This window comes from Tachysurus vachellii, chromosome 14 (genome assembly GCF_030014155.1).
Source record: "Tachysurus vachellii isolate PV-2020 chromosome 14, HZAU_Pvac_v1, whole genome shotgun sequence".
NCBI classification, from domain to species: Eukaryota; Metazoa; Chordata; class Actinopteri; order Siluriformes; family Bagridae; genus Tachysurus; species Tachysurus vachellii.
Genome location: NC_083473.1, coordinates 2643472 through 2660971, shown reverse-complemented (window position 1 = coordinate 2660971; position 17500 = coordinate 2643472). Strand labels below are relative to the sequence as shown.

Below are 17500 nucleotides of genomic sequence, written 5' to 3'. Positions count from 1 at the left end.
AGCTGAGCTTGTTTCTGTTTGTTTTACAATCCAGTCAAATTCTGATCTTTAGCATTTTATCTAACATAAAATGAGTTAAATAACTCACTCACTCACCACCTGCCTGTACATCCTCCTGCACTGGGGAATATATTACATAAGAAGATAGTTGTGAATTATGTGTGTGTGTGTGTGTGTGTGTGTGTGTGTGTGTGGCAGTAACACATTTATAGGCCATGCTTTTCACATGTGTGACGTGAGCACTGAGCTGATGTCCCACAGAGATGCAGACGAGACAGAATAAATGTCCCTCAATGGCTCTGAGAATAAAGCAGGTTTGTGTCTGAGAGCTCGCAGTGAAGGGACCGAACTTTAATAAGCCTCATTCTGTCTGTGGTGTGGAGTAGCAGTGTGTCCCCATCGTGTCCCTACAGGAGAGATGTCACATGACCTGAGTCTTCCTGCCTCTCTCTCTCTCTCTCTCTCTCTTTTCTCCATTTTTAGTCAGCTGAGAAAAAGGTTGCACTCGTGGTGCTTAATTTTTCATCACACACACACACACACACACACACACACACACACACACACACACACACTGTGAAAGAGACAAAATTTTAGGCGACTCTCTATTCTCCTCATTCTGTTTGTACCATATAACTTGTTTGTAGTTGTGCATTGTGCACTTGTGTAGCTGACAACTGTATAGTTTTGTAATAGTATTTAAATTTAATATAAAAAAGAAGGAAGGCTGTAACATCATGGTAGCTCATCATTAAATGTGAATGTAAACCAATCCTATAATTGTATGGTGTATTTTATTGTCAGATGTTACACCTGAGATGATGTTACGCCTGAGATGTTACACCTGGGATGATGTTACACCTGAGATGATGTTACACCTGAGATGTTACACCTGGGATGATGTTACACCTGAGATGACGTTACACCTGTGATGATGTTACACCTCAGATGATGTTACACCTCAGATGATGTTACACCTCAGATGATGTACCACCTCAGATGATGTTACACCTGTGATGATGTTACACCTCAGATGATGTTACACCTCAGATGATGTACCACCTGAGATGATGTTACACCTGAGATGTTACACCTGAGATGTTACACCTGAGATGATGTTACACCTGAGATGTTACACCTGAGATGTTACACCTGAGATGATGTTACGCCTGAGATGTTACACCTGAGATGATGTTACACCTGAGATGTTACACCTGAGATGATGTTACACCTGAGATGATGTTACACCTGAGATGATGTTACACCTGAGATGTTACACCTGAGATGATGTTACACCTGAGATGATGTTGCACCTGAGATGTTACACCTGAGATGATGTTACACCTGAGATGTTACACCTGAGATGATGTTACACCTGAGATGATGTTACACCTGAGATGTTACACCTGAGATGATGTTGCACCTGAGATGATGTTACACCTGAGATGTTACACCTGAGATGATGTTACACCTGAGATGACGTTACACCTGTGATGATGTTACACCTGAGATGATGTTACACCTGAGATGATGTTACACCTCAGATGATGTTACACCTGAGATGATGTTACACCTGTGATGATGTTACACCTGTGATGATGTTACACCTCAGATGATGTTACACCTCAGATGATGTACCACCTGAGATGATGTTACACCTGAGATGATGTTACACCTGAGATGATGTTACACCTGAGATGATGTTACACCTCAGATGATGTTACACCTGAGATGATGTTACACCTGTGATGATGTTACACCTGTGATGATGTTACACCTCAGATGATGTTACACCTCAGATGATGTACCACCTGAGATGATGTTACACCTGTGACAATGTTACACCTGAGATGATACACCTGAGATGATACACCTGAGATGTTACACCTGAGATGATGTTACACCTGAGATGATACACTTGAGATGTTACACCTGAGATGATGTTACACCTGAGATGATACACCTGAGATGTTACACCTGAGATGATGTTACACATGAGATGATGTTACACCTGAGATGATGTTACACCTGATATTTTACACCTGAGATGTTACACCTGAGATGATGTTACACCTGAGATGATGTTACACCTGATATTTTACACCTGAGATGTTACACCTGAGATGATGTTACACCTGAGATGTTACACCTGAGATGATGTTACACCTGAGATGTTACACCTGAGATGATGTTACTGTACACCTGAGATGTTACACCTGAGATGATGTTACACCTGAGATGATGTTACACCTGATATTTTACACCTGAGATGTTACACCTGAGATGATGTTACACCTGAGATGTTACACCTGAGATGATGTTACACCTGAGATGTTACACCTGAGATGATGTTACACCTGAGATGTTACACCTGAGATGATGTTACACCTGAGATGTTACACCTGAGATGATGTTACTGTACACCTGAGATGTTACACCTGAGGTAAGTCATGGTGCTGTGGTGACATTATGGGGTGATCAGTTCTCTGCTGTTGTTGTTGTAAACATCGATGGCACTCATCCTGTCACGCCGTTACTCTGGATCTCTGCTGGATTTCTCTCATCATAAATATTTATTCCTGACTCTTTTTGCCACTTGTTTCCTGAAACCTCTCCTGAATCCTCCGGGCTTGGCAGAGCGACTCTTCAAAAGCACACGTCTGAATCCCGACGAGACGACAAACCACAAACAAGATGAAACAGAATCGTCGTCTAGCGACTGAAGAAAATACACGGCGCTTAATGAGCTTTTTTTCTGGAGCTCAATCACACGTGAACAAAAACTAGCTAATAAAGCTCCTTTTCAGCTGGGAGAGCGGCAGCGAGGAGGTTCGGTCTGCCTCAAGTCACAGGAAAAATAATATTTACTGAAAGATTACAAACAATAATCTTATGAATTTCTTAATTTCATTCATTCATTTTCTACCGCTTATCCGAACTACCTCGGGTCACGGGGAGCCTGTGCCTATCTCAGGCGTCATCGGGCATCAAGGCAGGATACACCCTGGACGGAGTGCCAACCCATCACAGGGCACACACACACACTCTCATTCACTCACACACTCACACACTACGGACAATTTTCCAGACGATGTTACACCTCAGATGATGTTACACCTGAGATGATGTTACACCTGTGATGATGTTACACCTGTGATGATGTTACACCTCAGATGATGTTACACCTCAGATGATGTACCACCTGAGATGATGTTACACCTGAGATGATGTTACACCTGAGATGATGTTACACCTGAGATGATGTTACACCTCAGATGATGTTACACCTGAGATGATGTTACACCTGTGATGATGTTACACCTCAGATGATGTTACACCTCAGATGATGTACCACCTGAGATGATGTTACACCTGTGACAATGTTACACCTGAGATGATACACCTGAGATGATACACCTGAGATGTTACACCTGAGATGATGTTACACCTGAGATGATACACTTGAGATGTTACACCTGAGATGATGTTACACCTGAGATGATACACCTGAGATGTTACACCTGAGATGATGTTACACATGAGATGATGTTACACCTGAGATGATGTTACACCTGATATTTTACACCTGAGATGTTACACCTGAGATGATGTTACACCTGAGATGATGTTACACCTGATATTTTACACCTGAGATGTTACACCTGAGATGATGTTACACCTGAGATGTTACACCTGAGATGATGTTACACCTGAGATGTTACACCTGAGATGATGTTACTGTACACCTGAGATGTTACACCTGAGATGATGTTACACCTGAGATGATGTTACACCTGATATTTTACACCTGAGATGTTACACCTGAGATGATGTTACACCTGAGATGTTACACCTGAGATGATGTTACACCTGAGATGATGTTACACCTGAGATGATGTTACACCTGAGATGTTACACCTGAGATGATGTTACTGTACACCTGAGATGTTACACCTGAGGTAAGTCATGGTGCTGTGGTGACATTATGGGGTGATCAGTTCTCTGCTGTTGTTGTTGTAAACATCGATGGCACTCATCCTGTCACGCCGTTACTCTGGATCTCTGCTGGATTTCTCTCATCATAAATATTTATTCCTGACTCTTTTTGCCACTTGTTTCCTGAAACCTCTCCTGAATCCTCCGGGCTTGGCAGAGCGACTCTTCAAAAGCACACGTCTGAATCCCGACGAGACGACAAACCACAAACAAGATGAAACAGAATCGTCGTCTAGCGACTGAAGAAAATACACGGCGCTTAATGAGCTTTTTTTCTGGAGCTCAATCACACGTGAACAAAAACTAGCTAATAAAGCTCCTTTTCAGCTGGGAGAGCGGCAGCGAGGAGGTTCGGTCTGCCTCAAGTCACAGGAAAAATAATATTTACTGAAAGATTACAAACAATAATCTTATGAATTTCTTAATTTCATTCATTCATTTTCTACCGCTTATCCGAACTACCTCGGGTCACGGGGAGCCTGTGCCTATCTCAGGCGTCATCGGGCATCAAGGCAGGATACACCCTGGACGGAGTGCCAACCCATCACAGGGCACACACACACACTCTCATTCACTCACACACTCACACACTACGGACAATTTTCCAGAGATGCCAATCAACCTACCATGCATGTCTTTGGACCGGGGGAGGAAACCGGAGTACACGGAGGAAACCCCCGAGGCACGGGGAGAACATGCAAAACTCCACACACACAAGGCGGAGGCGGGAATCGAACCCCCAACCCTGGAGGTGTGAGGCGAACGTGCTAACCACTAAGCCACCGTGCCCCAATTTCTTAATTTCATGAATAAAATATAAAATAAATCAATGTAACACAGAGTTCCAATAAGCAAACTTTAGATGCCAAAGACGTCTCGGTTGAGGTGGAACCATTGAAAGTTCCTGTTCAGCAGAAGGCTAAAGAACCCTAGAGAAGGACTTTTTTTTATTTGAGGACATTCAATTCATACAAAATGAATGAACGTTTTGTAAATCGAATCACTCTGAGTTAGCAAAGCGAAGCAGGAGGGTTTTGTGTTGTTCTACGATGCCGTGCTCTCTGAAGATGAATTAAGCCGTCAGATGTGGAACCAAAGTGGCTGCTTTTGATCCTCCTGACCCCGAATCGTGGCTCATATAAAAGAGGCGCATGGGAGCAACAGGATCACTCCGTCACTCCCCCCTGCTGTCACACGGCACAAATTGAATTTGTCTTCCACGGCTGGCTGGTGGAGAGTATTAGCGGGCGGAGGGGGATTTGTTTCAGCATCATGTGGAGAGGAATCTGGCCGGATTAGTCTTCCTGCTCGGCTGAAGATAAATCGTTCTGGCTGACCACGAGTGTCCGGTCATTACGAGTCTCGTTCTCTAAGACGTCTTCGTTTACGGAAGCTGTCACACAATCATTTATTTAACGGTGATGCGGACAGGTGGAGATGTGAATGCCCAGAGCGGATTAGCTTACTGACAGGCTTATCGTCACTCAACACGCCGCCACGCTGAGCCTGAATGAGCTCAGAGCAAGAGATGAGCTTCGAGCAGAGAGGCTAGCAAAGTGGAAGTCACAGTCTGAGTCCATCCTGGATGGTTAGAGAAATAACCTGAGATAGTCGGATATGGTTTGTGATGATCTGAGATGGTCTGAGAAAAATCTGAGATACTCTGATAGTCAGATGATATGAGATACAACAAGATAGTTATCAAACAAATTTGAGTTATCAAACAAAATGGGCTGAGATGGTCTGTGATGGTCTGAGATAATCTTACATTATTTCAAAACCAATCACTCTTGATATCTGAGATGAAATGAAATAATATGAGATAGTTTAAAATGGTCTGAGATAGATCACGCTGTCTGAGATGCTCTGATAGTCAGATGATATGAGATACAACAAGATAGTTATCAATCAAAATGGGCTGAGATGGCTTGAGATAATACAATATTGTCTGAGATGGTCTGTGATGATCTGAGATAATATGAGACAGTCTGAGATAATCTTATATTATTTCAAAACCAATCACTCTTGATATCTTCATCTGAAATGAAATATGAGATAGTTTAAAATGGTCTGAGATAGATCACTCTGTCTGAGATACTCTGATGGTCTGAAATAATCTGAGATAATTAGAGATATACAGAAGTCTAGGATACGACAGCCTGAGGGATTTTTAGATAGTCTAACATGGTCTAAGATAAATCACTCTCCTTGAGCTAATCTGAGATAGTCTGAGATAAATCATGCTGGCTGAGGTATACTGATATACGGTAGCCTGAGATAATGTTGTATGATTTAGCAGTTAAGAACGTTTTATGTTTTTTTATCATTGTCACTTTGTGTTTGTGGAACAGTGCGACATCCATCCTGGTTCGTTCCCCACTCGTCCTTCACGCTCCTCACACTCTCAGTACTTTTTCCCTCAAATCTCTTCTTCATCGTTTCTGCTGATTGGCTGCAGCTGATCCTCGTTTGATAAATTCCATATTTGGCCGAAGCTTCGTGCTCTCATTTATTTCTCACATGGTTCATGGTGTCTTTAACTGACCTCTTTGTCCTCCTCTCTGTACTGTTTCCTCAACCTTAACTTTTAACAGCCACGAGAAACTGACGACAAGTAAAAAAAAAACGAGTCACGTGTGATTTTATTACATTTTGCCGATTTGATAAAAATCTCCATTCATCATTTGTTGTTCTGTTCTGTTCTTCATAGCAGAGAGACACTGATACAGAAACAGTCTGTCACTGGATCGTCGTTTATCTTGTGTTTTATTACAACACAACACTTTCTCTGCCTTCTTCACTGAAGTGTAAAGCAGGACGATGACCATGTGATCAGATCAGATCCCGTCAGAGGAACCAGGAGATGAACGTGAACGTTTTCTCATCTTGCTCTTACGTGCTGTGTTAATAAATGGGAGATACACACTTCATTACCGATGGCACCCTGAGTGTGTCGTTCATTTCCAATCCTGCTCAAACAAATCCACTTCTCTAAACCAATAAAAACAGAGCGCAGCTGCAGCAAGGAAGGACTTTCTTTTCCTCTTCTCTCCTCCTCTATCCCCCTCTCCTCTCCTCTCCTCTCTTGTGCTCTCCTCCTCTACTCTCCTCATCTCTTCTGCTCTCTTCCTCTCCTCTCCTCTCCTCTCTTCTCCTCTCCTTTCCTCTTTTCTCCTTTCCTCTCCTCTCCTTTTTTCCTCTCCTCTTCTTTCCTCTCCTCTCCTCTCCGCTCCTCTCTTCCTTTCCTCTCCTCTTGTCTGCTCCTCTGATCTCCTCTTTTCCTCTCCTCTCTCATGCTCTCCTCTCTTCCTTTCCTCTTCTCTCTTCCTTTCCTCTCTCATGCTCTCCTATCCTCTTGTCTCCTCCTCTTCTCTGTTGTCCTCCTCACCAATCCTCTCCTCCTGTCCTCTCCTCCTCTGTTCTGCTCTCTTCCTTTCCTCTCTTTCTCTCCTCTCCTCTCCTCCTTTCCTCTCCTCTGCTCTCCTCCTTTCCTCTCCTCTCTCATCCTTTCTTTTCCTCTCCTCTCCTCTTGTCTCCTCCTCTCCTCTCCTCTCCTCCTCTCCTCTCCTCTCCTCTCCTCTCATCTCTCATCCTTTCCTCTCATCTCTCTTCAGCTCTTAGATAAACGAGCCAAGCGACCGGAACAAGGACACGTCCAGAACTCTTGAGAAGGATGAGGGCAGGTTTTTGCTATATTATTTAAAATAATCAATTTATAAATGAAATAAAAGAGATGAGTAATTATATAAATGGTCTCAATTAATTTAATCTCCAATTTAGTAACTTTTCTCTCTCTTTTTCTCTCTCTCTCTGTGTGTGTGTGTGTGTGTGTGTGTGTGTGTGTGTGTGATAAACAGGATTACATGTGGTGAACAGTCACACCTGCTCTGTCTTTTAGCTTATTTTGTTTTTGTTGTGTGTTTTTATTTAAACTGGTTTATGGGCTCTGGCTTTCGCTCCTGTTCCCTCTATGACAACATGTGCAGATTAGAGACCCGAACAAACAAAGAATCTCATTATGCGCCAGTGTGGAGAACACAGAGACGCCAAATGAGATGAGACGCTGGGGCTGATGGGAATACACACACACACACACACACACACACACACACACACACACACACACACACACACACACACACACATAGCAAAGAGAACATTTTCGTCACAGAATTCTTTGCAAAAATCCTGCACTGTAACATTCCAAAAATAACGTTTATACAATATTCGGAAATAATGAAATGTGAAATAATGTTTTAAATCTCCAGAATGTTCACAGAAACACACACACACACACACACACACACACACACACACACACCTCAAGAAAATATTCTTATTACTGTAGAGATAGTGATGGGACTTCTGTCTGTTTCAGTACTGAGTATCAGCTCATATGTTGTAAAGTTGTTTCCATGGAAACAGTTTCATTACATCATAAGAATTATGACACATTATGAGGCTCAGATGATTTAATTCAAAGACCTTTTTACTCTTAAGTCCACCTAAAGAGCCAAAGACTGTTTCAATTAAAGACGTCTCAAAAATCATATTAAAGACAACTCAAAGAGACAAATCAAGAGTCAGAGTCAACTCAAAGAGTCATCTCAGAAATACACATCAAAAAGACAACCCAGAGAGTTAACTTAAAGAATCGACTCAGAGAGTCATTTCAGAAATACAAATTTAAAAATTCAATTCAGAGAGTCACATCAAAGAGTCATCTCAGTGATACACCTCAGAGAGTAAACTCAAAGAATCAAATCAACTCCTCTCCTCCTTTCCTCTCCTCTCCTCTCTCATCCTTTCCTCTCCTCTCTCCTCCTTTCCTCTCCTCTCCTCTCCCCTCCTCCTTTCCTCTTCTCTCCTCTCTTCTCTTCTCTTCCTTTCCTCTCCTCTCATCTCTCATCCTTTCCTCTCATCTCTCATCCTTTCCTCTCCTCTCTCCTCTTTTCCTCTCCTATCCTCTCCTCTCCCCTCCTCTCCTCCTTTCCTCTCCTCTCCTCTCTTCTCCTATCTTCCTTTCCTCTCCTCTCCTCTCCTCCTTTCCTCTCCTCCTTTCCTCTCCTCTCCCCTCCTCTCATCCTTTCCTCTCCTCTCTCCTCCTTTCTTCTCCTCTCCTCTCCTCTCCTCTCCTCTCCTCTCCTCTCATCTCTCATCCTTTCCTCTCATCTCTCATCCTTTCCTCTCATCTCTCATCCTTTCCTCTCCTCTCTCCTCCTTTCCTCTCCTCTCCTCTCCTCTCCCCTCCCCTCCTCTCCTCCTTTCCTCTCCTTTCCTCTCCTCTCTCTTTTCCTCTCCTATCCTCTCCTCTCCCCTCCTCTCCTCTCATCTCTCATCCTTTCCTCTCATCTCTCATCCTTTCCTCTTATCTCTCATCCTTTCCTCTCCTCTCTCCTCCTTTCCTCTCCTCTCCTCTCCTCTCCTCTCCCCTCCCCTCCTCTCCTCTCCTCTCCTTTCCTTTCCTCTCCTCTCTCCTCTTTTCCTCTCCTATCCTCTCCTCTCCCCTCCTCTCCTCCTTTCCTCTCCTCTCCTCTCTTCTCCTCTCTTCCTCTCCTCTCCTCTCCTCTCCTCCCATCTCTCTTCAGCTCTGAGATAAACAAGCCGAGCGCCTGAACAAGGACACGTCCAGAACTCTCCAAAAGGTTGAGGGCAAAGTTTTTGCTATATTATTTAAAATAATCAATTTGTAAAGGAAAACTCAAAAGAATCAAATCAAAGAGTCAACTCGAAGAGTCAACTCAATTAATCAATTTGAAGATCCAACTAGAGACTCAGAGAGCTGACTCCTAGAAGAATTAAAGATCCGAATCAAGAATCACTCAAATTGTTGAACCAAAGAGTCGAATTGTTGATGAATGTTTAAAGCAGCATGTTAAAAAATGTCTGAACACCTGAAGGACTGAAATATCTTAAAACCAGGAGGCCAATCAAAAACTCTTTGGCAAACCTAAAATTATTAGCATGATCGTGATTAGCAAGATTATTAACACCAGTTATTTAACAGTGTGGCTCAGTGCCACAAACTGTCCGTTAACTATCTGATCATCGCTTTTAAAGTAGAGCTTTAGGACAAAAATAAAATAAAATAAAATAAAATAAAAATTCACAGTCCATGAAATATTTATTTATTTCTATTTTTCTCGGCACAAATAGATAAGTAGCACTCACTTTGGGAAACTGTTTGACGGGAATCAGCACTTTCTGACCCAGTTTCATGTTCTTGTTTATGACGACGTCGATGAACTTCTCGTCCTCTTTCTCCTCGCCTTTCTGAACCTTTTCGATCTCTGAAATGTAGAAGGACAGAAATAGAGAGAGACGGAGACAGGAGAATGAGTCAGTTCATCAGTCAGAAGCAGGAAATCAGACAGTAAGTCTGCGAACACAATTAGCAGACAATGGATGTAGATCGGCACGCGTTTGGCCGTTAGACGAGCTGAAAGCGCGGCTCTGTGCGTTCCCTGGGTGTCAGTCACGCTGACTCTGTTTTAGCTGCTCGCTCAGCTGTGAAATAAGCTCTCTCAGTCACGCTGTAATTTAATTGGATGCGCTTCTAATTGCATCTGATAGGTATCTCCCAGGGTTATTTCTGGAAGTGGAGACAGAACGAGTGTGTCAGTGAGAGGTTGAGGAAACGTGAGCCGTGGATCGTCTCGAAGCTGCCTCCTTCTCTTAAACCCCACTGCTGCATTACTACACTGCTGAAGAACATCCTGTCTCTCTGATCCGTCCGTTCGTCTCTTTACTGTACGTTTAACTGCAACGCGATGAAACGCTCATCGGATCATTAGCAGTAATCATCCACATGAGGTGGTGTGATACAGCGCGCATCCTGAGCCGATTTATTCGTCTTATTCCACAGCGGTTTGGAAACCATTACAGTGAAGATCTGGGTCATAGTTTTTATCCAGTTATTCTTACATTAACGTAGAGGAACAAAACAAGTTTTTCTTTATTTACATTATAAACAGATGCTATGCTCCAGTCTCTCTTCTTTTCAAAAAAGTGACGTGACATTCGGCTAAGTACGGTGACCCGTGATCAGAATTCGTTCTCTGCATTTAACCCATCCAAAGTGCACACACACACACAGCAGTGAACACACACACCGTGAACACACACCCAAAGCAGTGGGCAGCCATTTATGCTGCAGTGCCCGGGGAGCAGTTGTAGGGTTTTGGTGCCTTGCTCAAGGGCACCTCAGTCGTGGCCGGCCCGAGACTCGAACCCACAACCTTAGGGTTAGGAGTCAGACTCTCTAACCATTAGGCCACGACTTCCCCATTCCTGTCATGCCAAAGTGAACTTGTTTAAAACGACAGCCTTGTTTTGTGTTGTGTTGTGTTGTGTATACAGTACAGTGTTGTGTATATTGTTGATTAGAGGATCAGGGGTCAAGCCATAGCACTACCAAGCTGCCACTGTTTGGCCCTTAACCCTCTCTGCTGTATCATGGCTGACCCTGAGCTCTGACCCCCAACTCATTAGGGATGTCTATTTTTAAAACCATGGTACTAATATTACTGAATTTAGGTACAAAGAAATTTTTTGGTACCACTTCTGATGCACAATGCATCTTTCTGTATCTGCATCTATCTAATGCTCAGAACATCTGTATTTAAACGCAAAGTAGGTGTGGCCTCGTGCTTAAGCTTCACATCTATATCACGATGCGCCATGGACGTAACTCCTCCCACTAATGCTGTTCTCATGGGAACAGTAGGAACGTTATCTGTTCAAAATGAAGAGTGTATTGGTGTACTGGATATCCACGAAGCTGCCAACCATCTCGATAGACGACAGCGACAGCAAAGTAAAATCGAGTCCTGATCATCTACAGCACTTTGACCATGAAAAACACGAGCCTGAGAGCAGAACTTTACGTCCCCACGATCGACCGCTGATGTTTCTCCTGACGCAAACACAAAGCCCAGGTTCTGGCCGATGCATTTCACTCAGCTAATCAAGAACACACTGCTTCAATTGAAAGCGTGCCATATTATATATTGATCTCCAGTGAAGATCTAATAATAAGGTCCAAGTGAGAAGTGAAGAGTGATGAGCTGGCAGGAAACGAAGTCCTAGCAGATCAGCGAGACGATAGCAGAAGGACCAGGTCTAACACGTCTAACACTTCTGTGGAAAAATAACACCTCATGAAGACTTAATGAGGTGCTGATAAACAATTTAAATATGAAAAAGCTTATTAATAATAGCCTGTGAACTGAAACACATGGGAGCTTACAACATTTTAATGTCGAAATTATTCCAGGACACAGGACGCAAAACTGAACCCTTGTGCATGATTTATCAAACTCTTCCTCTTACAGAAAAACGATAAATAAAACTAAAATTCACAAAGTGAATCAAGCGTCAGATGATAATTAGGTTTATGTTTACTAAGTTGCTATTATAAGTTGTTTACTATTGGCTGATTTTGTTTATTTATTGGCTTTGCTTTTTTATTTAGTTATATAGCATCTTTTAGTTAGCTCATCTGCTAGAGTTAGAGTATTGGGAAGTCGTGGCCTAATGGTTAGAGAGTCTGACTCCTAACCCTAAGGTTGTGGGTTCGAGTCTCTGGCCGGCAATACCACGACTGAGGTGCCCTTGAGCAAGGCACCGAACCCCCCCCAACTGCTCCCCAGGCGCCGCAGCATAAATGCTGTGTAAGAGATTTCTTATAGCAAATCTCACGAAAGTGGAGTTTGGGAGAAAATAAAACGTGATGGACTAATTGGTGCTTACAGTGTAGGATGTAGCCAACTGCCTGCTAAACAATGCTTCCTGGAAATCTCCAGCCCTCGATTAGCACTCGGACATCAGGGAGAGAGAGAGAGAGAGAGAGAGAGAGAGAGAGAGAGAGAGAGAGAGAGAGAGAGAGAGAGAGAGAGAGAGAGAGAGAGAGAGAGAGAGAGAGAGAGAGAGAGAGAGAGAGAGAGAGAGAGAGAGAGAGAGAGAGAGAGAGAGAGAGAGAGAGAGGAAGAAAGAGAGAGAGAGAGAGAGAGAGAGAGAGAGAGAGAGAGAGAGAGAGAGAGAGAGAGAGAGAGAGAGAGAGAGAGAGAGAGAGAGAGAGAGAGAAAGAGAGTGAGAAAGAGAGGTAGAGAGAGAGAGAGGTAGAGAAAGAGAGAGGTAGAGAGAGAGAGAGAGGAAGAAAGAGAGAGAGAGTGAGAAAGAGAGAGAGAGAGTGAGAAAGAGAGAGGTAGAGAGAGAGAGAGAGAGAAAGAGAGGTAGAGAGAGAGAGAGAGAGAGAGTGAGAAAGAGAGAGAGAGAGAGAGAGAGAGAGAGACAGACAGAGAGATAGAGAGAGACAGAGAGAGAGAGAGACATTCTGAAGGTCAAAGTCGTGTCCTTTGTTCTGCATCTTTCTAATGTCTCTAGCCTTCAGTACCACTACCCACTACCTCATAATCTCATAACCTCATAATCTCCCTCACTGAAAACACACAATTAGCATTTATACTAAACCATGTGCTGTACCTGAAAGCTAAAAGTTCAGTTGTTCCTGTCTCTGTCTGTCTCCGTGTCTTTGTGTGCTAGTTAAAGCGAGTGTCCCAGCTCCACGCTTCACTGCTCGTCTCATTTCAGGTTCCAGCAGTGAAGGACGGCTCGTGTAACGATTCCTGCGCCAGCGGGGATGAAATCAAACACCCGTCTCCGCTCCTGACCTACTGTACATGAAAACAGCTCTCTCCATCATCCCCACGCCTCGCTGTTCCACCAGAGCTTTCCAGAATGTAGAACAGAGACGGTAGAAAAGTCACAGCCTGCTTCATATCACTTTATTCTTCACGTCCATGTCCTTTCCATGGTGTTCGATCAGACTGACGTACACTAGCTGGATAAATCTCGCCTGGACTGACTCCTGAACTCTAATTGTTCTGCATGCTCTTACAGATTGATTCTAAAAAATAAAGCTTGGCTATAAAAGCTGCATTTCCAGAAAGTGTCTTGCTCTCTAATTTTCCCGTAGAAGAATCCAGTCGGTCTAATGCACTGCTGGGACGGGATTATATTTCCAGACGCGTGTCTGCTAGGTAATCTTGCAAGAAGACATCCGTAATGATTCTCACTCATTTTCTAGATTCACATTTCTACCACTTATCCGAACTACCTCAGGTCACGGGGAGCCTGTGACTATCTCAGGCGTCATCGGGCATCAAGGCAGGATACACCCTGGACGGAGTGCCAACCCATCACAGGGCACACACACACACTCTCATTCACTCACGCAATCACACACTACGGACAATTTTTTCCAGAGATGCCGATCAACCTACCATGCATGTCTTTGGACCGGGGGAGGAAACCGGAGTACCCGGAGGAAACCCCCGAGGCACGGGGAGAACATGCAAACTCCACACACACAAGGTGGAGGTGGGAATCGAACCCCCAACCCTGGAGGTGTGAGGCGAACGTGCTACCCACTAAGCCACCGTGCCCCCTTCTCAGCAAGGCTTGAATTCATTATTATTCCCAGGTAAAGGATGAGCAGTGTGAAACCTCAACACACAGAACCCAGGATTCTGTTTACTCAGAGTTTACAATCAACCAAAGGGAAACAATCCAGAATAACATACATTTTATACAACTGAGCGTTAAGGGCCAAGCAGTGCTCAAAGGCCAAGCAGTGGACCAGGGATTTTAACTCACAACCTTTCCGATCAGTTGTCCAACACCTTAGCCACTAGGCTACCGCATATCACTTCATGTTTGAGAAATTGTGTTCATTAGTAGTTCACATGAGCCTGCAGGCTGTGTAATCTGACCACCTAGAACAAAGGGAAATTCAGAAATCTTTCACTGGATCAAAGCAACATGGTTCTGTCTTTTGCAGCTGGTACTAAAATCAACACACTTTCTCGAAAGAAGGCGTGTTAATGGAAATAAATCCAGAGGGAAGCAAAATCTAATAAACCCACATTAAACAGTGATAAATGTCTATGAACACATCTGCTGAAGTGAAGCGTAAGCCTCCAGTGTGTTTACAGTCTTCTCAGCTAGCGCACTGAGTCTCCATCCTGCAGCGATCCTGATGCTAACTATTAGCGAACTCGTAAACATCTGTGTTGGGGGTGTATCTCAGCCACCAGAGCTCACGTTTGATGGGACTAGAGCAGAGCCACATTACTGTCCTGTAGTCACAACACATTAAAGCCGTATTTACAGCTCGGAAACACACGCAGAGACATATCGGAATTCCGCAGGGAATTCTGTCCTGCGTGCATGTGCCGGCGTCGGATATCATCGCTCAGGGGAAAAAGAGGGCTCTACGATTTGGACTGGAGCTTTTATTCATAATTCATAAAGCTGGTCAGATGTAAAGGAATGTAGTTTGACAGAGTGAAGAAGGAGGATGAGTTGGTGGAGGTGGTGAAAGGGGGGTTGGGGTGAGATGGTCCATTAACTCCTCTAATTTCACTTCCCACTCCCAAGAGAGCCGGAGGAAAGAGGAACCCGACTGGAGCGCTTCACGAAACCTGCCAAGAACAGGTTCACCGAAACAAGACGCACTTCTGAAAGGATGCCAACAAGAACATGGACATTTCAGCTTTAAAAGGTCTCTCTCAGTTCCAAAGTCCATGTCAACATGTCAACATGTCCCAGCAGCTCCAGGGTACTTGGTGTGGAGAACAGCTTTCTAGCCAACCTGCTTTCTACAACCTCTCTAAAAGCAGAGACTTTAATTGCAGGGTTTTACACAAGGACCTTTAAAGGTTCCTTGTCTACATACAGAATAGCTTCATCTGGTCGAAGGGCCACTGTAGGATAAGCAATATTAAGACCTGATAAGAACAGCTCTGAAAGAGCCAAAGACATCAATGCTGATACTGTCAAGTCCTCCAGGTTCAGAAAAATGTAACTGTTACATCTTAAAAAATGTTTCTTGTATAGATTCTATATTGGGGTTTGGGGGGAAACCAAGGGGTTCAGAGGAATGGCTCTCGGGCCAGAAGGGCTCATTCGGGATATCTCTTTCCGGAGGTCAAGTTCAGGAGGTTTCATTCAGGAGGTCTCGTTGAGATGTTTAAGATCAGATCTGATTCTGGGGGTTCTTTTCAGGTGGTCAAGTTCAGGAGGTCTCATTGAGAAGGTTACATTCAGGAGATCTTTCTGGGATACTCTTGGTCAGGAGGTCTTTTTCAGTTGATCTCATGCTGACAATTTTGGTGCTGGTCTTAACATAACTGCTGAGGTCATACTGTACATGTCTAACTAAAGCGAATGAAGTAAGAAAACACATCAGGTTCGAGCCAGGTTTGGTACAGTCCCTGACAGCTGACCACCACTTTCTACTCCCTGTTCCAGAATATTCCAAAGCCAATTTTGTTGTTTTTATTCTCAAGGTTTAAGACGTGAGCTGGAGCTGGTTTCCAGACTGCAGGCAGGAATCTCCAGTGTATTCAGTGTCTCTGTGATACCAGGTCCATTTCATCTCTCGCTCACAGCTCAGGAAAATGACATCACAACCATTTGAAAGCATTATTTTTCTTCATTCCATGGATAATAAAAGATCTGTCATTAACTGAACGACGCCTCATTTTCCATACAAGCTGAATAAAATACATTGTACTTACAATTCATCAATTATTTCCTCATTCAGTCGAGTGAGATAAAGTTAAGCGCTGCTCTTTAATCGGAGTAGTTTTTAAGAACTTCTCGACAAAAAAGAAAAAAAAAAACAAAACGGTGATTTTCATTTTTAAAAAGCTAAAGACATTTATTAATTTATTTATTTGACAAAAACCTTAATAATAATTAAAGCAAAATCGTTACAGCAGTGATATTTATTTCTGTAGCTGGTGTCCTTCATCAGCTTAAAGGGAATAAAAGTGAAGGAAAAATGAACAGTGTTGCCCACCGTGTCGAAGCCCCTTGACAGCCTCTCAGGGTTAAAGCGCTGAAATCAGAGTAAACAAAAGGCGTGTCACACGTCTACACACACCGGACACGCTCGACAGCCTGCCTGACAAATACAGCCGCTCGGGCTGAAGGACGAATGGTGCACTCATTCGTCTCCTCTGACTTTCTTTCTTTTTTTTTTTTTTTACTGTGTTGGAAGAATCATCGTATGCTGCACCTGACGTTGCTCGTCTTTCTTTAGACGTGTGGAGAGAAAAGAAAACAATTGTTTATTTACTGTATAAAATAATTCCCATCATTTCAGACCCCGAGGCGTTTCATTTTCCAGAAGAAAAGAAAGAAAAATGCAAATCTTGGTTTTAACCAAAATCAATTTCTTGGTGTCTCAGAAACATCTTGTTTTCTCTCGGTCATGAACAGTCGCTGGCGTTATTTACTGCCTGAGCGCTCGCCTAATACTCTAACAGGAACACATTACATATTCATGAAGTCGTTCAATCAGCCAATCACGTCGCGTCGGCACAAATATCAAACACATACAGGTCAAGAGCTTTAGTGTGTTAACTCCACATTGCCGTGCTGATTGTGTACAGCGTAAAACAATGTGTGTTAGAATGTTACTAGTTGCTTAGCAACA

General features: G+C 43.4%; 1 protein-coding gene across 1 annotated transcript in view; it reads right to left on the bottom strand.

The window, feature by feature from the left end:
- The window catches only part of khdrbs3 (KH domain containing, RNA binding, signal transduction associated 3), a 119262-nt gene that overhangs the window by 53941 nt on the left and 47821 nt on the right, over positions 1–17500 (bottom strand). Inside the window, exon 2 of the mRNA XM_060887308.1 lies at positions 10168–10286. Within this exon, the coding sequence (XP_060743291.1) occupies positions 10168–10286 (119 nt within the window). The remainder of the gene's footprint in view (positions 1–10167; positions 10287–17500) is intronic.